Source organism: Poecilia latipinna, unplaced genomic scaffold, assembly GCF_001443285.1.
Source record: "Poecilia latipinna isolate Pla-1442-1.1 unplaced genomic scaffold, P_latipinna-1.0 Scaffold576, whole genome shotgun sequence".
Lineage (NCBI taxonomy): Eukaryota > Metazoa > Chordata > Actinopteri > Cyprinodontiformes > Poeciliidae > Poecilia > Poecilia latipinna.
In genome coordinates, this window is record NW_015113192.1 from 35,546 (window position 1) to 59,600 (window position 24,055).

Sequence of the window (24,055 nt, forward strand, 5' to 3'; positions counted from 1 at the left end):
AACAAAAAAAAAAAGGAAGATTTTTGTCGACAAAGGAACAAAAAAAAAAAAAAAAAAAAAAAAAAAAAAAAAAAAAGCACAAGAGATATGAATACTTTTGCAAGCACCGCTCTGAAGTGGCAGCCAGTCATTTCTTTGACAGACTCCAGAAAATTGCATGGTCTCACTGTCAGACTACCAGACTACACGTCTGATAGTGCAAGCAAAACGTGAAGATTTTTTCAAACTGTGTGACTACTTGCATACCCTGCAGGCTTCAAACACACAGCCACACACAGAGCCTGTAATAATCACAAAAGACAATCAAACACGCAGGCATATAGACACCCAGCTGGAAAACAGCTCCGCCTGAACTTTCCTTCATCACTCAGCAAACCAAATAATTTCAACTCTCAACACGGGAGGTCATCACAGCTGAATTATCAAGGGTTTGTTTGTTTGTCTGATGGGTGTTTGTCTGGTTTGCCACAAAAAGATAACACAAGAAGCGTATAGGCCATGATCACAGGGTGAAAAGGAGGGTGCAAACACCGCGAGAGCCCATGCATATTGCTGCATTTAGTGTGCAAATATTAGCAAGTGCATCTGCCTCACGGCAAACAGCCACAAAGACAACTCACAGAGATCCCACGACCTCTACACGCAGTCCCATGCATGCTGTTGATGTGTGGAACGCATTTACATAGCTGCTTATGCAATCAAACCCAAATTTGCAGTGTAGCTCATATGAAAATTCTCTCTGTTTTTTTGTCAAGCAAGTGAGCAGTTTTTTCGATAATCAAAGCTAATGCTAATTTCTCACATGCAAAGTCGACAGCCAATCAACTTCCTCTCGGAAAGAACAGAGGTTAATTGATGCTCCAGGTCTCTCCTCTGTTTTATTGCTCCATGCTTTTCTCTGGTATTTCAAAGGCATCATTCCCACTTCAGCATGTTTCATTAATGCTCTCTTCTTGATCTGTAACCACTCTGTTTTTTTCTTAGGACATAAAAGGATTAATAATGGGGAAAATAGAAACCACTGAGATCTTTTTTCTTTTTTCCTTTCTTTTCTTTTCTTTCTTTTTTTTTTTTTTGAAGATACCATCATAAAATAAGTCAGTTAATGTTGGTGAGCATGTCAGTCCCCAAAAGAGTTAATCAAACAGCTTTGCATCAGCGGCAGTCTGAGATAATTGTGGTGCCTTGCAAAGGGTTAGATTGTTTAAAGAGTGATGACATGCAATTAAGATTAAATTTAAGTGAATTCAATTTTAATTGCATAGAGCCTTCTTTTGCAAAGCATTGTACATTTATAGTTCCTTGCTAAAGTTCAAATAGCCCTTGAACCTTTTGTGTTACGGGGATTTGATGAAATACAAAAATACACACAGTGGCACAAAATTCTTAAGTGGAAGAAAAATTATGGGTGGCTTTTCAAAATGGTTTGCATGAACAAATCTGCATGTGTTTGTATCCCCCTGCCTGAGTCAACGCTTTGTTGAACCACCATTCATGCAATTGCTACTGAAAGTCTTTACCTGCTTTGCACATCTACTGTGAAGGTTTTGACAAGTTTAGTCTGAACATCAGTTTTTAGTCCTTACACAAATTGGATGAATGTGTGGACTTGGACTGGGCCATTCATTCACATTTCAATCTAAAGCATTTCATTGTACATCTGTCTGTTCATTTAAGGTAATCATCCTGCTGGAAGGTAAACTCTCCACGTCACTCTCAAGTCTTTCAGAGCCTCTAACAGGTTTTTCCCCCAGGACTGTGCCGTATTTAGCTCCATTCATCTTCCCATCGACTCAGGCGACGCTCCTGTCACTGCCAATTAAAAACACCCTCACAGCATGATGCTGCTCCTGTGTGTCAGTGCGGGAATGGTGTGTTCAGAGTTATGAGCAACGCTCGATTACCAACACACATGCGGTTTTACATGTAGGCCAGAAAGTTCAGTTTTGGGCTCACTTGATCAGATGGTAATTTCCACATGTCTGCTGTGGCCCCGACATGTGACCAACTGGAAAATCCAACTCTGCACAGCTTTCGTTCAACATCGGCTGTCTTCTTGCCTCTCTTTCATAGGGTAACTTTATGTCATTCTGTTTTTTAGCTCAACTTCCAGGTCCCTCCTGAAAATGAGATGTGGCTCTCTCAATGGGGTTTTACCTGGTTAAATAAAAGAAAGAAAGAAAAAATTAAACAATAAAAGTTTCTCTGCCACTTCACCCCTGAGTTCTGTCTCCACTGCTGTGTTCTTTGCTCTTCATGATGCTGTTTGATCACCAATCTTCTCTAACAACCCTCTGAAGCCCTCATGCAACAGGAATCAAATTGCACACAGATTCACTGCATTTACTTTATTCAAAGTGACTTCTGAGGGCAATTAACCAAACTGGAGTTTATTAAAGGTTACCAGGGTAATTAACAAGTGCTCACCATTTCTTAACGCTTTTTTTATTTATTAATTTTTTTTTTTTTACATTTTTGAAAACTATTAATCCTTACTCTCCTCCTTGACAATTCGGTGCTACCTTTTGTTGAGCTGTGGTATAAAATCTTCCAAAAATACAGCATTTGATCCTCACGTGACAAAACATGTAACGCTATAAAGGTATCTGATTGCTTCTGATACAGTTGAATACCTTTTGCTTCAGCAGAAAATAAAAAAACAGGATGAAGACTTTCTCTCTAATAAAGGATAGTGCACTGTTTTCTCCTGTCCCACACTGGCTCCTTTGTGTCGAACTCAGCTTTGACATCAACTGGGTCAAACTGGAGGGAGGGAAGGAGCACAGCAGCTGGACCAAACCATCAATGTCAGCCTTGTTAGCCAACTTCATCAATGTCAGCCACCGTTGCGATTTATTTCACTATTTTCACTCCGAGTACCTCTTATCTCTTTGTCTATGAACACGCTGTTTAGAGGAGCATTAAATTGTTCGACTGCGTATTGCTGACATCTCGCATGTGGAGCTCGCAGAGAGACGGCACTGGCATGCTGACAACAAACACATTTAGAAGTGAAAGTTAATTGGATGCATCCTGCAAACTACTGTGCACAAAGTTAAACAAGTCTGTGATGTAAGAAAGTTAAACGAACAGGGACGACAATGTATTTTGTACCTAGAATATTAAATAAAACAGAAGAGGAAAGAGGGAGAAGGAGAGGACTCATCAAATAGAGTTAAATATTCTTTATTTTGAACAGGTGAGTAGGTTTAAATAGATTGAAACGTTATGGTTTAAATATCATTAAAAATTGCAACTTCAAAAACTATCTCTGCTTTAAAATTTGTGTTGCAGTGTAAAACCACCTTTTATGAAATACTATAGAGGAAAAAACTTATAGTCGGAAGAGATACTACATAAACTAAAACAAGTAATAAAGTTTTGATTAGGACTTTGGCCTCGCTTCTCGTCCCCCTTCCTGAACCCAGCGGCTACACAAATAATGACTGGCAGCTGAAATGGGACTTTGTGACTTTAAGATGTGACTCGGGGAGATGTGCTCTATCTATTGTTGATGAGACAAAAGCTCGAGTCAGATTCATATAAGGGTGGCGGGGAATAACTTCTCATATCCTCATATCAGTCACAAAGCCGTCCAGCTAAACCTCAATATCCCCGCTCTTCTTTCTGGACATGGGTGAGTGCACAGAATTTTTAATAACTCTTATCATCTCTTATTAATGGGATTTGAAAACTGTGAATTTCAATAACTTGCTAATGTTGCCTTTTAATATGTCTTTGGACACCGTGTTGACCTTTTGTTGCACTGTGGGCAGAGCGTGCTCACAAATCATCCCTGCAATTTTCACCTATGTAAACGCATTTTTAGGTTCAAATATTCATTTACAGCTGGATCACCTTTCAGGCTCAGTAAGCAAAGATGACTTCAGACTTAATGGAAAACACCACAAGTGCTCAGTGGGGACTATCTCTCAGTGCAGAAAGTGGTCCTCATCTCCTCCAGTGATCTTATGAAGCATAATTCAAAGTCAAATCAGAGAGTCTGAGATTGAGGGGGAGTAAATCTGATCTTGCTTAGTCCATGCCTGGTCACCCATGGGAAGGAGATCTCTTGCATTTACTTCCAGAAAAGGTGTGTGCTTATTTTAGCATGCTGTTTTCAACAACCTTTGCATATTTATTGCAACTAATGTGAGATCCAGTTGAATGCAATCTAAGCAGAGGCAATGGTGGCATTCTTTGCCAAACTCCTTTGCAGTAGCTTGTGTGAGACTACATGCCGCCACTATTATTTTTTGGAAACTATTGCGCTTCCTTCTGTTACGATTCATAATTTGGGAAAACATTAGCTCGACACGTGGCTTCTTTTTCTGCATTAAAAACACAGATGCTTTGAGGACCTTTTAAAGACTTTTATGAAACCACACATACAAATTTAAGAATCTGCAGGATTTCCTGTGTAATTGTTGTAAAACTGAATCTTGTTGTTGTTGTTGTTGGGAAACTGTTTGGATTGCCCCCCTTTCTGCTCGTTTTCCTGCCACCCACTCTTTGAACCTTTGAGCCCAGCCCCCTGCCCACACTGACACTCGGTGCCAGCCTCAGCCAGCTGTGGATAGCCGGAGTAGTCACACGCAGCCAGTGGTGCTGAAACGGTCCCGGTGACCCCTTCTGCCATCACGCACGACACCGTTTCTGGTGTCATGATGGCCTTTTGTTTGTTTGACATCACTGCCCTTTGTTCATCTCCGATCTCTCCGAACACAATGGATATTGTACCCGCGAACCACAAAGAGAAGCTCTTTCTTCGGGCCCCCCGGTGAAGCCAGCGTTTCACCACCATCCCTGAATGGCCCGGTGACGCCTGTGACCATCGCAGGGAGAGGGGCCGGGCCAGATTTAGTTGGGACTAAGCTGTGAGGAGTTGGCACAAGCAGAAGAGCCGTCACATACGTATGAAATCAGCGCAGAAGCGTCGCAATATTTGTACAGTAGCGTAACCTCGTAGGCAGCGTTGTACATCACTGCTTGGTACTGGACCTTTTCTTGTTGCAGAGCACGGCATCACAGGCAGCAAATGTTTCCGGTCAGACAACACTGGCTTTGCAAAGCCTTAGGTGCTTTTCTCTATCCAATTTCTGGCAATGCATTTATTATTAACCCCTTGGATATTTGCTAAACGCTTCAACACGACTGCTTAACCCGGAAGACGTGTACAAGTCTGTTTGTGAGGGCGGCGGCGGCGGCGACTGCTTTAGTTTGGACGCTTTGTTGGAAGACGCTGCTTGAACTCTTGTTTGTTATTGCTGTCTAATTGTATGTTTCTTCTTCCTTGTTTTCTGTTGCTTTTTTTTGTGGGGGTTTTGACACGTGCTCATGGATGTGCAGCCAGAGAGAGACCTTCCTCATAGCTCCCCAACGGAGTGAAAGAACCCCCCGCTGCAGTGACGTTGATGTGTTGTGTGGTTATATGTGCGGTATGTGCCGCCTGTGTGCTGATATATTATGCCCCCTCAGGTTGTTATGATTGCTGTATCCGGTGCATTGGGGCAGTGCCCTACCCGTCCCTGGTGGCCACCTTGCTGTGCTACGCCGGCATGGCCCTGTTTTGTGGCTGTGGGCATGAGGCGCTGGCCCAGACGGAGGAACTCGTCGAGACTTACTTTGCCCGTGACCCTAAGGACTTTGAGGTCATGGCATCTTTGTGAGTTATACTTGAATAAGTTCGTAAGAGCTCTCAAATGTTGCTTTCGTTTTCCGTTTGACTGACTTTCCCCAACCCCTGTAACTTTCCCAGTATCAAATACTTCCAGTTCGTGATCTATGGGCTGGCATCATTTTTCTTCCTCTATGGTATCCTGCTTCTGGCTGAGGGTTTCTACACCACAAGTGCAGTCAAGCAAACCTTTGGGGAGTTCAGGAGCACCCAGTGTGGCCGCTGCCTCAGCCTGACGGTGAGTCGGGGGAGGCGGGGGCGTAGGGGAGGAACATGACGTCAGGTTGAGATGCTGAATGCTGGTTTGTGTTAATGAAACCCTCTTTGTTCCTGTATCTCCTCCCCCCCTCCCATCAGAATGATTAATTATGGTTGATGACCAATTTGAACGAAAACACATTTTTCATGCCGGCACCTGAGTGCCTGAAGGCAACTAATCTATAACCTTCTTGTTTCAACAGTTCATTATAGTCACATACATCTTGGCCTTCATCTGGCTGGCGGTGTTTGCCTTCTCGGCCATCCCGGTCTTCTTTCTGTTCAACATGGAGCACACCTGCCACAACATCAACATCCTGGCTGAAACCACCCCCAGCATTAATCAGCATAGCTGGATCTGCATGGATGCAAGGCAGTATGGTGGGTTTCTCCTACAATGACTGGCTGCATCCCCCCTCCCACCAATGAGCGTGTTAATGTGTCCTTGGGAGCAAGGGGGATTAATCGACGGGGAGTGGCCATGAGACTGATGGTTGAATTTGCTATGAAACGATGGAGATAATTCTTCATCGCTGTGTCTCTGACTTGCTGCGTGTAAAACGGAGCGTTCATGCATCACGGCCCTGTCATGATTCAGCATTAGCTGGAGAGCCCTCGCTCACGTCATGTTTTCATTTCAGGTCTGCTTCCTTGGGATGCGATGCCGGGCAAGTCCTGTGGAATGACCTTGGTGGCTATTTGCAAAACCAGCGAAGTGAGTTATTGTCAAGGGATCACTCATGTTTGTTTGATGCTGCATGCTTGGAATGCATTTGTGAGAAAGTCTTTATTTAAATATAAGCCGAACCAATTGTTTTTGTTGCTTCTTACAGTTCCATACCACCTATGACTTGTACATAGCCACATTTGCAGGGGCTGGAGTCACCCTTTTGGCGCTGGTAAGGACTCACTATCTTACTGATTTTGCTTAAAATGTAAAGCAGAGTCTCTCTATTGTTAAAGAGTGGTGTATTGTACAGACATTAAGAGTAATCTGTATCTTACTAGGGTAAACGATTCTCTTAGCATTTTCATTTTGATGAATCAAAGATATACTTTCAAGCAAATGCTATCAAGAGAGGGCAAAGACAATAATACTCACTTGATTTGCTGCAACGTTTCTGTTGTTACACATATTTAGCCTTGAGAGACAGTTAACCCGTTTGCTCCATGCCTTCTCTTTTGAAGTGTTTCATCTGGGCTGGTCACTGTTATGATTTGTGGACCACAGCTGTCTTCATAGAAACCTCTATGTAAATGGCAGGGTTGTAACTACATCTGGAACGAACTTCCAGAAAACTGCAAAACAGCTGAAACACTGACTTCCTTTAAATCAAGACTAAAACTCACCTGTTTGGAGTTGCTGGAGTTGATTTTGAACAATAATAAGTAGAACATTAACCAACATATTTGATGTGTATTGAAGATTTTGATGATGGCATTTTTTGTAAACATAAATGTTTCTCACTGCTTTCTGCTGTTTTTATGATTTTGTTGTGTTTTTATGATGTAAAGCCCTTTGAACTGCCTTGTTGCTGAATGGTGCTATACAGATCAACCTGATTGATTGATTGATTGATGAAAATGAACAAAATTCAGGGGGAAACTAATAATTCCAATTTCTTTAATCACTCCAGAAAGTTATTGCACATTTATAGCTGGTTTATATGTTTTGTTTTTTATGCTCACCAAATGCCACACAGTCATACTGATAAAAAAATATCTCTGAGGATGCTTATATTTTATGTTTTTACAAATGTAACACAGGTTTCATCGTAATCTCACTCTTAATCTCAACAGACTTATACAGTTCTTGTTTTTGATCAGTATTTTAGATTTAAATGGGATTTAAATCTATTTAAATCTGATGTCTGAAGCAGATGCTGACTTTGGCTTCATTGCCAGCTGTTAGTCCATTATCACAGTGCTTAAAAATCAGTCATATCTTGTCTTTCTGTTACTGTTTAGATGGAGCGCCGGGCTTCTTTATTGTTTTATAGCGAAGTCTGGTCAGGCAGAGTTTGCCAGACAGTCTTTGTTAGTTGGTTCTGTCAACAGAACCTGACAATTCAAGAAGTGTTTCCATATGACTTCAAATATCACTAAGAGTTTCGAGTTTGAAGCACTCACTTTTAGGCCCAGGAACTATAAATGTATCTTGGACCTACTTCAGTAAACAAGGTCATATACCCTGCAGCATGAAGGTCTGAGCGCTTGAATCCAGGCCAGCGCCTTTCTGCATGGAGTTTGAATGTCTTCCCCATTCATGCGTGGGATCTTTCTAGGTACTCACTCTTCCTCTCGCAGACATAAAACATGCATTTTAGGTTAGTCGACCTCTCTAAATTGCGCTGCTGTTTCCCCTGCGTGACTTTGCTTTTCAGTTGGAAACCTGTTCTCTAATTCATCTGGTTCCTGTTTTAGATTTTTTCCAAGTAGACTATGTAAAATAATAATGAAGCTTTAAACCTGATTATTGCCGCAGGCATCAAGAACAATACTCCAATCAATTTTTGAAGTTTTGAGTAGAAAGCATCCACATTTCTTTTTCTAACCATCTGGAACCAAAGATATTGCAGTGTCTCTGTTTCGCTCAGTTTCTCTTTACTGAACACTATACACTCTCAGTATGTAGAATATTAATGCTGTTTCATGTCTGTCCTTGCCTTGCCTTTCTTCTTTCAGATTCTGTATCTGGTTCCCACCACCTACAACTACGCAGTCTTGCGGTTCCTGGGCAGGAAAGGAATTCGCTAAGTGCTTCACATCTGGCTATGAGATACTCGTCCAACTCCAGGTTTTAGTCCTGCCTTCTTGAAACAGAAACTTTTCAAACCTGGATCATCTGCCGTCCTTTTTCTTTTCTTTGTTCTTTTTTCCAGATAACAGACAAATGTTTCTCTTTACTGTTATGTATGAACATCAGACAAAGAGAGGAAGATAATTCACCCACCGTAATGAGCCCCAACCTGTTTCACAAGTCATCCTCTCAGATGATTCTCTTAGCTTTGTTGTTCATTCTGCCTCTCTTTCTCTTTCTTTCTCGCTCTCTTTCTCTTTCTCTCTCTTAATTCGCTCTGTGAGGCTTTGCTGGAGCTGATTGTGATGGATGATGTTTCATGAATAATTAAGAGCAACGACAGCTTTGCTTTGCAAGTCATAACTGTGTGCTTCCTGTACAGTGTTTACTGGTGCAGATATTGGTTTCTGAATATAATTTTTGCTGCTGCCTTATTATCTCCAACTCGCCCATGAGCGTCACGAGTCTAAAGCAGGTGAAGCTGAATGTACCAAAGTTTCTCTTGGAGCTTCTCTCTTCAGAAGAAATCTGCTGTGCGTTTTAGTTTTATTTTTGTTTCTCTTAAACGTGAGGAACTGTCTTCACGATTACCTAAAATTAGCAACAGAGAGGTCGATATTTAAATAACTGCTCCGAAGCTGACCAGTGTTGTGTGTGCTTATTTGTAATTGAGGCTAATTAAATGATTGATTTGATCCAAGGGATTTGATTGTAATTTTATTTTAATCACATCCTGTACATGGCATTAAAATAATTTATGCTGATTATGGAGCATTTCATTCAAACATCTGTGGTAATTAGCAGTGTGTACATTTCTTTTTATTTGCTCGATTTTTAAACGTCACATCACACCATGTCCTCCTTTTCAGTGAAAGGAAACATTCGGTAGAACAGTGTACAGATCAAGGGCAAAACCGGGGAGGTTCTCAGAGAGCACATTATTCACTGTGAGCTTGGTGACAGGAAGTATTTTTCGCCAGCAGAATTCAAAAATTAAGCGCGTTTGCGAAGCAGTCTAGGCAGTGGATCACTTTGCCAAGCAAGAACATGGTGATCGGCATTTCTCCCAGGGCCTTAGCACAAACGTCGCACTGCAGAACACACAAACATTAGTTAACATTAAGTAATGATAAGCGTTATTATTTCAATCACACACTGCCTTGAAAACCGTATTAATGCCTTTTCCTCTTTTAAACATTTTGTCCTTTTCTAGCCACAAATCTCAACGTATTTTATGGTGATTTTATGCTGCAGATCAACACAAAGTAAGTGTTTAATTGAGCGTGGAGGGAAGAAGATGAATGGTTCAAAAATGTTTTGCAAGTAAAAGTCAGATATGTGTGGCATGCATTGCAACCAGTTTTAATCAGAGGTCACCTAATTAACCACCGGGTTAGTAAACGTGTGTCAGATGGCCTCCTGGTTTGATTACAACAAAATTTTAACTTTTTGGAATGACAGGAAATCTTTGAGAGTACTAACAGTAAAACGACACCCTAAGGCATGCATGGTGAAGCGTGGTGACTGCAGTATCATGCTGTAGTAATGCTTTTCTTTAGCAAGGACAAGTAAGTTTGTCAGGTGTGCTGCTCAGAGCTACGATGGAATATCTCTCACCGAAACATATTATGTAAAATTCAGGACCTAAATTGGTTTGAGAATGGGCAGCAAGACTCAAAAAATTATACACTGCTCAAAAAAATAAAGGGAACACTCAAATAACACATCCTAGATCTGAATGAATGAAATATTCTCATTGAATACTTTGTGCTGTACAAAGCTGAATGTGCTGACAACAAAATCACACAAAAATCATCAATGGAAATCAAATTTATTAACCAATGGAGGCCTGGATTTGGAGCCACACACAAAATTAAAGTGAAATGTTCCCTTTATTTTTTTGAGCAGTATATTTAGACACCCTTTACCCAAAATAGCTTACTATTTTGAAAATAGAAATGAGCCCAAACTAGTTTTTAGATGTTTAAAGCAAGTAAAGAAATACCCCCAAAATACTTGCGGTTGTAATTACATCAAAAATTGTGTGGAGAATGTTTTAGCTTACTTTGTGCAGCCTATGAAATAAAATCACGATAAAATACGTTAAAGTTTGTGGTTATAACCCTATGACATATTTTAAAAATTCTACGGGTATGAATACTTTGTATTTTAAGAAAATCAAATATGCAAAGAAATGCAAACCTTGAGGCATTCTTCATGGCATACCACAGGCGGTTCGTTCAAAATGATCTTCACTCTCCCATCAATTATTTTGTTGCAGTAAGAGCAAAAAGGGGTTCCATCGCTAAAATAAATGTGGAAACATTGAATTACCTCACAATGTAAAGCTTCCAGTGTTAATTATAACTTTAACACCTCATATTTTTCTATAAAGAATGCTAAAGCTTAGAGATGCAACATGAGCTATTGAAAACCCACCTGGATATTTTAGGAAGCTGGGTTGAATTTAGTTCTTCTGCAGGCTTCTGAAGGCCTTCAGAACTATTTTAAATTAAAAAAACCATCAATAAATATGAAGTGTTTTATTGTCATGTTCCTACTATTTGTGAAAGCATGCTTACACTCTGGCATCGTCAGGCTGGGGATCAGGTTCCTCTCGACGAGGCTGTTCTTCAGCTTCAGTTTTAGGAACGGATTCTTTTTGGGGTGCCTCCACATGCAGGGCATCTGTCAAATCAATGGGTCTGAAATCTGAACTATCCTGGACAGCTTCAGGATCTGCAGACGGTACAGGTTTAAGAGCATCTTCAATGTTCAAGTCCAAGGAATGTACTTCATCTCCAAACGACGGCTCGACACTTTGCTCAACAACAATACTGTCAGCTGCTTGGATTTCATCGTGTGACTCGGGTAGAGAACAGGCGACTGGTTGCACGCTGTTAAGCGGAGGAGCCTCCTCACGAGGTGTTGCATTATCAACATCGGGGGTTTCCACCTCCGGCTCAGCCTCAGCTTCAACAGTTTCGTTGTCAACTTGCTCTGGGGGATGTTTTTCACAACTGGCCTCTGCAGGTGTTTCATTTCCAGGCTGAGCAGGTGACTTGCTTACAGATTCAAACTGCACGTTAGGTTCCACGCTGGCTTGAGGAGGAATGTGTTCGTCCGGCGTAGCAGTGTTCTCCGGCAACTCCTTCACAATAAACGGAGAGGCAGCGGGTACAATTTCTTCTGCAGGTAGCGGGGATTTCTCTCGACTTTCCTCTGTAGTTTGCGTGGATGCTGTCTCCCCTCCATCCTCCAAACTACTTGTGTCTGTTTCAATCAAAGCTTCTTGAGGTGTAGCAGGAATCTCTGCAGTGCCTGTTGCACCTGATTTCACCCAAAGATCACTGGAAACCTGATCCTCTACATTTGTAGGGTCAGTGTCAGGGTTTTGTTCTTTGACTTCTGCAGTTTTATGGGCAGGTGGTGGTTCTGCTGCATCACCGTTACCATTTGTTGAAGAAGCTGGTTGGATTTGTTCTTCATTTTTTACATCTGCAGAGACCTTAACATCCCCCCCGTTCTGCTCCACATTGGACTCGCCAGCTGGCGCTTTTAATTCCACCTCCTTCTTTTCATTGTTTGTGTTTATGACTGGCTGTTGCTCTTGTGCCTGTTTGGATGGTGATTGGCATCTGTAACATAGCATGATATTTGTTCATAATTAAGAATACAGTAGATATGCAGCATTTTTGCAAACACAGTTAAAAAGAAGATATTCTATACTAACTTTGTATTTCTCGTGGTATTTTTTCTTGTTTCCTCGGTCGAATCATCGGGTTTAATAGAATCAGCTTCATTGTTTGTCTGATTAGCAGGAAGCCTACAACAAAAAGGTGAAAGACAACGTTCAGAAAAATTCATCTGATAGCATCAATGACAATTTACTGTAAAAGTAAAAGCTGAGAAACCTGGAACCTTATTTTAAAGTTCAGTACACTGGGAGTTTGGATTACAGCTCACTAGAGAGAAGCAAAGATGAAAGCAGAATTTCATCATCTTAACTCAAGATGATGATCTGAAAAAACATCATGGAGGTTTATGGAAAAGCAATTTAGCAAATCTAATTCATTTTCACATCTACATTTGGTGATTATCTTTAAAGAAATGAATAAATATGTAAATAGAAAGTTATGAAAGGAGGCAAATAATCAAGCATCTTCCTTTGTGATATCTATCTATATATATCTATATATAGGTTTATCTGATCATTCACTACATGTAGACTTTATAAGAGTTATCTGCTGTATACTGAGGGCTTAGGGTTCATCTTTTCTTCCAGCATAAATCCAGATTACATGAATCTAGAGGCTAAAGCTAATGGCTAATCCACAAGGAGCCAAGACCAAAGCAGACTTCAGTCATTTAAAACAACACTTCATATCTATTTATGCTGTTGTATGAACCTGAGTTGTTTTCATGGTTCATTTATCTTTGCCGAGATGCCAAATATGTTTACACAGGAAATGGAGCTTGGAGGTGGTGCACCACCAATCATTTTCCTGTGTGAAACACAAACTGAAAACAGAATTATAAGTAAAATGGAATTGAAAGCAAAAATATTATAGATCTTTGTTTGTTTTTTTTGTTTTTTTTTGTTTTGTTTTTTGCTTTATTTTAATTTTATACAAGAGAGTTACTCCATTTGGAAATGCTTGACCACGTTCTGTTTTCAGTATGTGATTTTACACAAGAAAAAGGCACACTGCCTTCTACCTCCCATGAATGACAATAATAATTGTCTTCTTAATAAATAACCACCTAATGCAAAATAAAGAGAGCTTAAAGGCCAATAAAATAATGTTTTACATCTTTACTAGAACTTCATCAACAAATTCTCATCATCCCTTAAAACGGGATTTTGAAGATGCACAACGGGAACCGACTCACATTGCACAGCTTGTTCTGAATTAAAATTCAATGCATACGGTACGCTGTCTGATGTTAAAAGGTCAGAGTAAAAAACACAACCGAAGGTGAACTTTGTCACTTCAAACCTCATATTACGAATCTCTGGAACATTTCCATGAGGTCCAAACCAACTCAAAACTGCAATCACATTTAAAGGCTCTACTGCCAGACACAGTCGACGTTTTTGTGTATTTGTTGGGGTTTCAGGACATATAATGTAGTCTCTTTTACAATATAAGCCAAGTAGTGATGTATATTTGCAAAAGAAATATGCACAAAGAATCTGCTCTGAGAGATAAACACAGTGAGTATATGAGCTCCATAACTAATAAATTCTGCTTTAAATATCATCACTGTGTTTGTTCACAGCTTAATTCTCACAGGACATGTTGTGGAACAGGAGAGGAGAGTGGTAAATGAGTAGCGGCTACCCACTATGGATATAAAGCTTGAATGAAATGCGGACAAAGCATCATAAAGCCACAGAAGCGAATGGCTTACTCTTTATGTAACAATATATCAGAAGACAGTGGAAAAATGTCTCATTTGATGATGCTTTTTAACAGTCAACTGAGACATGCAAACATGGGGAATCAATAAATCAATATGCTGGACACTCTATAGAGCATATATAATAAGACAAGTCTCCAACACAATGCAAAGCTGTACAGAAAGTTATTCCTGCCAAAAAAAAATACACCAAACTAAATTATTTATTTACAGCAAAAAGAAACAGAGTAAAACCTGGATTTCACCCAAGAATTTCAATCGTCATACTGCTTATCAGCAGTTTTCCATCATTGGATTCAAAGACATTGTAAAAGGTGTACATATAGAAACCACTTTATCACCTGCTCAAGTTTAACTAGCTTGTTTGCTTTAATGTTCATTAAAGCTTGTTTGCTTTAATGTTCTCTGTTAACTATAAATGAATTTAAACTAGAATTGTTTAAGTTTTATTTCAAAAATATAAGCAATAAATAAACAAAGACAGACATTAAATATATTTTTTTCATGTGACAAAGTACATGCGAGAAAAGCTTAATTAATAAAATAATGGTTTAAAAACATCAGAAATAAAAACACAATTAAACAATTTTTGAAAATAAGTAGAACGCAAATATGTATTAAATCTAAAGTATTGTGTTAATTCTTCTAAATAATTACATAAAATATAATCAATATCCAACCTAATTATATAGGTTAAATAAAATGTAACAAAATAAACTCTGAATTTGAAAATATTTTCCTATTGATTTTACTTTTTAATTTCTGAAGTTTTGGGCACTTATTTTGGTAATGGTCGCTTTAGTACTTTTGTTTTGAAAATAACCCAACTTTATTTCCGGTTGCGCTCCTTGCTGTAGCAGTCTTAAGCTAGGGGAAGAAGAAATGGCTCTACTCCTGCTATATAATATATTATTTATTGTGTCTCTGGAGCTGGGAGATGAAGTAGCGGTTAGTATTGAATGAACAAACTGTAACTATTATGTTGTCAACTTCAAAACTACCTCAGAAGCCTTCAGACTGCACAGCATCGTACTTCACGAACAGCAGCGTTCACGTTTCATCACGGAGAAACCAACACAGGAGAAATTATCTTCAGATAAGAATATTACGAGGATCTTTCCTGGCCCGTAAGTACGCTTTGACAATTTTAGAGTCGCAAGAAGACGTCTTTGTTGCAGAAAATATATATAAGTAAAAGTATAATTTCAAATGTTGAACGTCTCCATCATGAATCTCACTGGAGTCTCTGCATGTGTATTTTGATGCTTTCAGGCTCTTAAAAGTTAAGGAGAATCGATTTTGTCGCTACTGCTTTATGCAGTGTATATTGTCAAAAAAACAACAACATACAAATAAAGCACATTTAAATATTTTTCAAACCAAATTTAGAACGTATAAAATTCTATTTAGGTCTTGAAAACAGAAGATAAGAAAAAAGAAGCGTTTGAAATTTCCGTCTTCCGATGTCCGTGAAGTAGTCACCAACCCTTTTAGTTCAGAGCCAGTTTTGCCTCAGCTGCTACAAAATAAAATGTTTAGTGCCAGAAAAAAGGAGATATTTCATAAACATGAACTAAATTAAACGTTTTAGTTTAAAAACTAAAGAAATTACACTAACGTGTATTTCTGTTTGATTTTTTTAAAACTAAATAAATCTTATAAATGTTACAAAAGGAAACTATTTTGTAGAATGAGGCCAGCTGAGTGAGCCCTTTCCATAAATGTGGAACATGTACTATTGGTCCCCTGTTGTAAATATTATATTTAGACACAGCACTGATCAAACCAGCCTTTCTTATAGCTTTTATGACTAAAAACATTTGGTGTTATAAAAGACTAAAGATATTGAACAGGAGAGGTGTGCAGGGGAAACTGTTGCTGTCTTTAAGAAAGCAAAGTCCTGCCTGAAATTTAGATGCAGACCAGGGTTTCTGTAAAAAATACAAAAATAAAAATTCTCTGGGTGAGTCTAAACCTGAATTATTTGGGCACCAGAACGGAGGACAGGTTTGGCATAAACCAGTTAAAGCTTAGAAGTATGCTTTGCTGCAATCATTGCCATCACATAGTTAACCATAAGTTCTTCATTGTATCACTGAGTCCTTTCAAGAATCTGTCCAAAACTTTAGGAAGAAGCAGATCTGGACCTTGGAACATGACAATAACCCAAAACGTACTGCAACTCCTCCAAGGTTTAGTTCAGAATCAGGAAATGAAAAGTCCTGGGCAAAATTGAACTCGGATATTAATCTCAGAGAGAAGCTGATGGGTGACTGTAACAAGCCAGAACCCCCCGAACTAATCACTGAAAGTGAGGAATGGAGCAAACTTTCCACAGACTGATGTCAGAGACTGATAGGTGGTTACAAGAAGCATCTCACTGAAGTTATTTCAAACTGAAGGGGGGGAAAACATCAACTGTTAGGTGGGTGGGTGTCCTAACATTTATACTGTTACAGAAAATATATTTTTTCCTTTTGTTCAATCAGTGCTACAAGGTTAATTGTGATGTTCGCCTATTTAAATCGCTCTCTTTTGCAGAAATAAAGAATAACAATTAAAAAAAAAACAGATAAGACATCGATCGGTATGTGAATATTTCTGTGGAATTGAATATTTTATGGATTGTCCTACTTTATTGTGGAAGTAACTGAGCTACTGAAGCAGATGAAAAGTGACAGAAAATTATTATGGGAAGAGAAGGAGGGTAAGTGCAATGGATATTCTCTTTGCACTTTTCAACAATATTACCATAATGTTTTCCTAATTTTGTGCAGCCCTAGTTTGTTTGGTGAGTCACTTAGCTCTCACCTATGAATTATTCAGACATAAAAAAGCTCCTGAACTCAAGAGATGAAGTGTTCTGTCAACACACAATAAAATAATTAGTCAAGAAGAATAGGTTTGAAATTGGATCTTAAGCCACTTTGTTACCCTCAGTCAAAACCTGTTCCTGTTTCTTAAAAAGGTTTGTGAAAATAGTAAGAGAGGTTGACAGACTTAAAATAATCTTCTCGCTTCAAGAAAGTGCTTTCATCACCAGTTAAATACTTTTATTATTCTTACGTTTGTCATTTTTCATTTTTAAAATGTTAAGTTTCATCATTACTGTTATTTATGGAAATTATAATGATTAGAGAAAGAATGAAAGTATGAATCATCTTAAACAAGGTTTCCCCCAGAAAACTTGTTAAGTCCAGTGGTTGGGTGCCAGGCAGTCAATCATCCAGCAGCCCGTCGTCTTTTTAAGTTAAAAAATGTTTAAATTTGACAGGAAATTTGAAAACATCACGTGATAATTAGGTGTTTTTGGAAGATTAATCCTTGAACTTCAATGATAAATCCTTAAAAAATGCAAACATTTTAAAAAGTCTTTAAATAAGCAATGCTTAGCCTGGTGGGGGCACAAGTAAAGCCTGGTGGCCCGCCAGGCTTATTATACACCGGGAAAATCCCTGCTTAAATACCAAAAGTATAAATTACCATATATTTTTATTTTATTATTCACTTGTATGTACTAAGGAATTTGTGAAATTCCTTAGTACCTTAAATGATGTTTATATTGGTTAATTCACAATTTTGAAGTGAATCTTTAAAGCCTGAATTTCCTCTGCCTGTCTGTTTAGAAGAAAATGCCGTCCAGAAACCATCTTGACAAAGTTGGGCGCAAGAAAAAGAAGAAATGGACGGAGGAGGCCATGGAGCGAGCGCTGATAGAGGTGAAGTCTGGGAGGTGCACGGTGAGGCAGGCGGCCAAGGAGTTTGGCGTCCCCAAGTCCTCGCTAGGAGACAGAGTGAGTGGACGGGTGACACCGGGGAGCCGCAGCGGGCCGGCTCGGCTCATCACCTCCGCAGACGAGAAGCTGCTGGTGGAGTTCTCCTTATACATGTCCGAGCATGGATTCCCACTTACCAAGCAGCAGGTAGTGTCCTTCGCATCGTCCATTTATAAGCGGCAGCACCGGAGGGTGGCATTTTCCAAACTCGGCCAGACGTGGTGGCTCAATTTTCGAAAGAGGCAAGAAAAGAACATTACTATTCAGCCAGCAGACAATGTTGTGCGTGGGAGGACAGTGTGTGTCAGGAAGGAAGCGGTGGATCAGTTCTTTCGTCTGTTGAGCACGGTCGAAGACACACACGGGCTCAGAGACTCGCCGAGCCAGATCTACAACTGTAGCGAGACGGGCTACCAGTTGGGCAGGAGGAAGGCCGTCCTCTCTAAGCCCACGAGTCTGGGCTACAAGCCAGCGCCAAGCCCCAGGGACCACGTCTCTGTCCTGGCTTGCTTCAACGCAGCTGGAGAAGACATTCCTCCGTTTGTTATCTACTCCAAGGCCTATCCAGGAGGAGTGTGCTACAAGACGCAAGGCCCACCTAACGCCCTCTATGGGTGGTCGGAATCTGGTTACGTCAACTCAGAGCTCTTTAAGAAGTGGTTCCTCAAACATTTTCTCCTCCATGCGGCAAAGGAGCGTCCTCTGCTGCTGATCTTTGACGGCCACAAGTCGCCGGTGAGCCTGGAGGTGGTGGAGTCGGCCCAGAAAGAGGGCGTCATCCTCCTTTGCCTGCCTCCCCACTGCTCGCACATCCTGCAGCCTCTCGACACCAGCCTCTTCGTGGTCCTGAAGCAGCGTTTCGCTTCGCTCACCGGGGACGGCGACGCCGACGGCCACTTCGCCGTCAGCAAGAAGGAGTTCTCGGGGGTGTTGAACAGAACGTATCAGATAGCAAAGGAAGAGGAAGGTGTCCGGATTGTGAAGGAAGGTTTTAGGAAATGTGGCATTTTTCCGCTTAACCACTACGCGCTTAATGAGGTTCATTTAATGCCTTCACACAGCATCGACCCCGCTGCTGGCGAGTCCTTGTTAAAATCGGCAGAAGGCATGCACTCTGTAGCGGAGCTCGCAGCACCTGGACCCTCCTCCTAGCTCATTACCAATTCATCAAACTGTCTGTACCTTTGAGGTGAGCAGGGTCGGTCCTCCTGAGGAAACCGTGACTGGTCGCATAATTCAGCCAAACCCAATCAACTCAGACTAGTCCCGCTCATTAAGATGCCGAGTGGGTTTGCGGTCCTGTGGGGGCGTCACGCCGCACCACTTCCATGCAGGACGCTCTGTTTATCCACCGGCCAGAATAAAGGGATGTGTTGATATTTAATTAGTTTCCTGCGTTGTGTTCAATGCCAATGTTACAATGCTTCACTACTTTACCTCCCAGCCAGTTAAGGTAAATTGGGACAATTCAGTGCGGCCACATTTATTGGCACCTCTTGGAAAACTATAAAAACAAAACACCTTTAATAGATACATTTTTGCTGCAGTGGCTAAGAACTAAGAAAATCACCATTTAAATCGGAATACATTTCTTTACGCCATCAAGAATTGGCCATTCTCAACAAAATGTTTTTTTTAATGTATTTTACATTTTTATGTAGGTTTTGTTGCTTGTATGTGACACAGTGCAACAGACGAGATAGCATTCTTCATAAGCCAAGAAACGCTGCAGCTTACAGTGTTACTGTAAGAAAACTGCAGCAGAGTGACATTTTAAGGTCACAGAGTCTCCATGACAACAATTACATACTATCTGCAAGCCAATTGCTTGCATGCTTGCCAGAAAAAAGCCTTTTCTGTCCTTCTATCTAAAACGTAAACTCTGCTGGGAGTTGTGCTTTTTTTTTTCAGATGAGACTAAGACTGAGCCTACACGGCAGAGGATCTGTCATGCTGTGGGTCATTTTCACTGTCAAAGGGCTTGGAAACCTTGTCAGAGTGCGTAGCATCAAAGAAACTGATAATGGGTCCAAAAATACAACACCTAGTCTTTTTTTTAATTGCAAATATTCTAATACGATTGAAATAAGACAAAACTAACTTACAATTAACTTTTCAGCAAGAAATAGGAGCTTTTTAAAAGTAAATAATTCCTTAATATTGGTGAAAAAGTACTAGCTATACGTGAAATTATCTGCCAGTGGAATAAGACTTTTTTCCCATATCATAAGTTACAATGTCTAGTACTTTTAAATCAATCTTAAGGATTTATTGACTTAAAACAAGCTCCTATTTTGTGCTGAAAAGTTATTGCTAGTGAGTTTCGTCTTATTTCAAGAGTATTTGGAAACCAGATCAAGAATTCTTGTTTTTGCAGTGTAAAACCAAACCAACACAAAAACTGTTCAGCACAAACTACATCATTTCTTTTCCATCTCTCTTCCTAAAATTGAATCCTATGCATGATGTGAGTTTAAGGGGAGATGTTGTGGTAGAAAGCTCAGTGTTGGTAAAAGATGAGGTAAAGAGTTAACAGCAGGGGTGCCAGTAATTGTGGCCTTCTGTGATTTTTTTTTTCTCTCTCACTGAATGGATGCGGTCACATTAAATATTTATTTGTTTTTTATAATGTTTTCCTATTGCGTGAATCCAATTCAAGGGTTTTTACCCATCTGTACCAATAAATGTGGCCTCCACTGTACGTCTAAAGAGCAGAGAAACTCTAGTTTTCTAACGTTTTTCTCCCTTATGGTCCCCGATTCTTCTGGGTTTTTGATTTGACTATTATTTAAATTTAAAACGCACAAACACACACAGCCTCCAACATGTTTCAAAAGCTTCTAAACAAAGCGACACGAGGTCAAACGTCCACTGCAGAAACTTAACTGTCGGCTGCTTCATATCGCAACCGGCGCAAACGTAACGTGTCACAGCCAGTTATTTAGCAGCTAAAACTCTGCAGCCGCGCTGACAGATGTGCCATCCCACGTCTGCAGTCATAATTACAGATGCAGCCTCTTCAGCTGTCAGTGGGCGGGCTGGTCAAGCAGATCTTCAAGTCTCCTCTCTCTGAATGCAGCCGCTCAGGCTGGCGCTGCCACGGCTCAGGCTGCTCGGATGCGGTGGCAACAACACGACACATGATGCGGTATAATAATCCACCTCATCCTCATCACCAGAGGAAGAGCTGACCCAACTGAGGGGTTATTTGAGAGTTAGCAAATGTGCGCTTTGCAACTTTTCAGATTTTTTATTTTTTCTCCAATTGAAATCTACCACAGTATTTTGTTCTTAATTTAAGTGTTTTAAATGAATGTATCCGAACACTGCATGCTCCATTTGCTATTACCACAGAAGGATGGACCCAATAGCATGTTCTCAGGGAGACAATTTAAATAAAATGTTTTTTAAAAAATGTACTTACGTGTGTATGTGTGTGTGCGTGCGTGAAAAAAAATTGCACCTTTTACAAGTTCTATGAAAGGCCTTGTTAGCCGTTGCCATAAATAAAAATAGTACTGTGCAGCTTTCTACATATATACGCTCTCTATTATATACATAAACCTTGTAGGGGCTCTGTGGATCACATCTTGACACAAGGATTGGTGCTAAAATAATTGATCTTATTCACACCATGTCAAACAGCAGAATTGCTGTGAGAAAAGTCACATATATATACACACACACACACACACATCAAAAACTTGTCTTTTCTGTTGTGAATTTCTGTATTGTAAACGCACAATCACTTGCTTTGAATTGAAGCTTTTCGGTTTACCATTTAAAATGCAGTGCTCATTCAGTGTTCAAGGTTGGTAAACCATTGACAATTACAGTGATTTATCATTTAGGCTTTAAGAAGAATTATTTTGTTGTTTATTCTGCTGCAAATGGGTTTTCCCTAAGGGCAGAAAATGGTTCAGTATATATTTAGCCCAATGTGAAGTAATTAAAGTCCAGGTCACTTTCACTCTGTAGGGAAGCAGCTGATGGACAAAGTTAATGTTTATGTATGTTAAAGTCTGAGACGGTGAGTTGGGCCTGAAGCCTGGAATACTTTAATTACTTCAGGGTGATGCAACACTTGGAACAACGTCAACTTGAGCAACACAACAAGAAGCAGGTTTTTTTGCAAAGTGCAGTATCTAGAAATAATAATGAAACATTAAGAGGAAGAAAAGGTGCTAGAAAAAATGACTAATTACAACCTAATACTTTGGGTAACTTTGGTTAATCAAGTTGGTTAGATGTTATACATGTGGTATTATTTTTAAAATAAGCGGATAGGATCAGATCTTTAGCTATAGCTGAGCGGCTTTTGTGTTACTCACTGGAATCTTTTGATCCTTGACTGGACCAGTGAATTATTTGTGGCTGGCGCAGGTTCCTGTTTCGTTTCAGAAACTACCCTAAGGGACAGGAGAAGTTTTTGTTATCACTTCTAACGTATAATTTCTACAACTTGTATTCCTGTTACAAAGTTGGACAAATGAACCATCTTGTTGCCTGCTTAGTTATCCTGCAGCCTAGCAGCAAATTACTGGTTTAACTTTACTCACATGTCATTGTTAGAACCATGGATCCACCAGCCGTCCTTCCTGGTTGCTTTTCGTACCCTGATGTTTTGCAGCACCTGATTTCTGTCAATGTCTAAAAGATACAAACCATAATACTCGATAATGGCAAATATTTATAATTTGTCTAAAAAAACATTCCTAAACGTTGAGTGACTTGCCTTTTGACATGATGTTTCTCCCGACGTTTGTCCTGAGGAGATTTTCTTATGAGATTAAATGAACTCAACCTGATGTACTCTGTACGTTTGTCCTGAGCTGATTAATGAGCCGCGACTTGTAAATCGTCAACCTGCATCGAAAGAAATGACGAATTGCTATTTAACAAGTTTCACCCTGACCACAACTTGACATCAACAAGTGTATGATCTGTTTACCATCTCCTCTCAGATATCTACCTTGACCTTTATTTACATTGTCAGATCTTGTCGCATCTTCTCTGTCTTCCCTCTGAGGCGCTGTTAACATTTTGACCTGTGCTTCGTTTTTAATCTCTTATAATGAATCTAAATAAGGATCTGCCAGCACCAATTAACCAGGTCAAATTTGCTATGCATTGAAAACGAAGCCAATTTAGACTTTCTAATGAGGCCTGGCCGCACAAACAAGTCAGAGAGACGAGATCAGATCTACTGTGGGGGAAAAAAAAGGCCAGTCTTTTGGGTTAGACTGTGCTCTCACCTGTTTGAGTCAGCTGGGTCGTCGAGTCTCCTCTGTGTCCTTGTGGCAGATTGGTAGTGATACTTTAACTCCTACCTCCCCACCCACAACCTGTCATTTCAGATTCCACCCCCCTGTGAGCGTCTAGGGTTGGATGTTGGAGAGGTGTATCTTTTTTTTTTTTTTTTACTCTTTCTAGTTCGTGTTTTGAAAGCCACATTCCAAAGTTGTTATCCATTAAAATTTTTTGCTGCAGCTCTTTCTTGATAAGAAAAGGTAAGCACTGCTTATCGTTCGTCATCTCAGCTGTGGGAGAATCTGAAAATGTTTTAAATCACTGCAGAGATGTAGTTCTGGTTTACTTTACCTTTACTCACTGACTTTATTGCGGAAAAATAAACAGCAAGTTGTAAACCTGTCATCGCTGTATTACGTTCAATCAGGAAGCTGTTTGCTTTTGTTTTTCTTCTGGTTTTACAGCAAAACCTTTGTGTCAAAACATACCGTTCCACTTACCAAGATTTCAGGAATCAGAAAAAACCTGATTTGAAACTACTGAAACTGTGATCAGTTTCCTTATTGGACACTTGCGTTATCATTTTCACTCAACGGCATTCAAGTGCAAATGACTCGCAGGTATCTTTGTTGCCAAGCATCTTACTAAAATTGAATGAACCTGCTATGCCAATTTATATCCAAAAAGAGCTCTCAGCCTGGTTTAATCTCCTATTTCAATGTTTTCCAGGTGTGGATAAGTAATATTAGTAGAAGTAGAAGAATATTTGTAACTTCATATCTTACTCCCTGTTACATTTTCTAAATGTTGTGTCCTTACTTTCTGACCTTCCATTTTATCTTTTCTTTTTGATACTGCATTATGTCAATA

At 39.9% G+C, this 24,055-nt stretch overlaps 3 protein-coding genes across 7 annotated transcripts; 2 read left to right on the forward strand and 1 right to left on the reverse strand.

Moving 5' to 3' along the window:
* Window positions 1-3,522: 3,522 nt before the first annotated feature.
* plp1b (proteolipid protein 1b) lies at window positions 3,523-9,499 on the forward strand. 2 transcript variants are annotated; one of them, XM_015042046.1, is made up of 7 exons: window positions 3,523-3,637; window positions 5,479-5,665; window positions 5,759-5,915; window positions 6,139-6,316; window positions 6,577-6,650; window positions 6,769-6,834; window positions 8,621-9,499. In XM_015042046.1, exons 1-7 carry the CDS (start codon window positions 3,634-3,636, stop codon window positions 8,690-8,692), a joined length of 738 nt encoding a protein of 245 aa, XP_014897532.1. In that variant the 5' UTR covers window positions 3,523-3,633; the 3' UTR covers window positions 8,693-9,499. The 2 variants fall into 2 exon arrangements, with proteins under 2 accessions (XP_014897532.1, XP_014897531.1); XM_015042045.1 differs by lacking the exon at window positions 3,523-3,637 and adding an exon at window positions 4,792-5,078.
* Window positions 9,440-24,017, reverse strand: LOC106953344 (zinc finger protein 185). 4 transcript variants are annotated; one of them, XM_015042043.1, is made up of 9 exons: window positions 23,191-24,017; window positions 22,671-22,702; window positions 22,495-22,585; window positions 22,267-22,344; window positions 12,469-12,561; window positions 11,318-12,373; window positions 11,175-11,237; window positions 10,938-11,040; window positions 9,440-9,826 (listed from the first exon to the last, which is right to left on the reverse strand). In XM_015042043.1, the coding sequence occupies exons 2-9, from the start codon at window positions 22,678-22,680 to the stop codon at window positions 9,722-9,724; spliced, it is 1,599 nt and encodes a 532-aa protein (XP_014897529.1). In that variant the 5' UTR covers window positions 22,681-22,702; window positions 23,191-24,017; the 3' UTR covers window positions 9,440-9,721. The 4 variants fall into 4 exon arrangements, with proteins under 4 accessions (XP_014897529.1, XP_014897527.1, XP_014897528.1 ...); XM_015042041.1 differs by having other exon boundaries at window positions 22,671-22,801; XM_015042042.1 differs by lacking the exon at window positions 23,191-24,017 and adding an exon at window positions 22,908-23,182 and having other exon boundaries at window positions 22,671-22,801.
* Window positions 14,982-19,319, forward strand: LOC106953345 (tigger transposable element-derived protein 6-like). Its single transcript, XM_015042044.1, has 2 exons — window positions 14,982-15,286; window positions 17,786-19,319. The coding sequence occupies exon 2, from the start codon at window positions 17,792-17,794 to the stop codon at window positions 19,085-19,087; it is 1,296 nt and encodes a 431-aa protein (XP_014897530.1). The 5' UTR covers window positions 14,982-15,286; window positions 17,786-17,791; the 3' UTR covers window positions 19,088-19,319.
* Window positions 24,018-24,055: the final 38 nt, after the last annotated feature.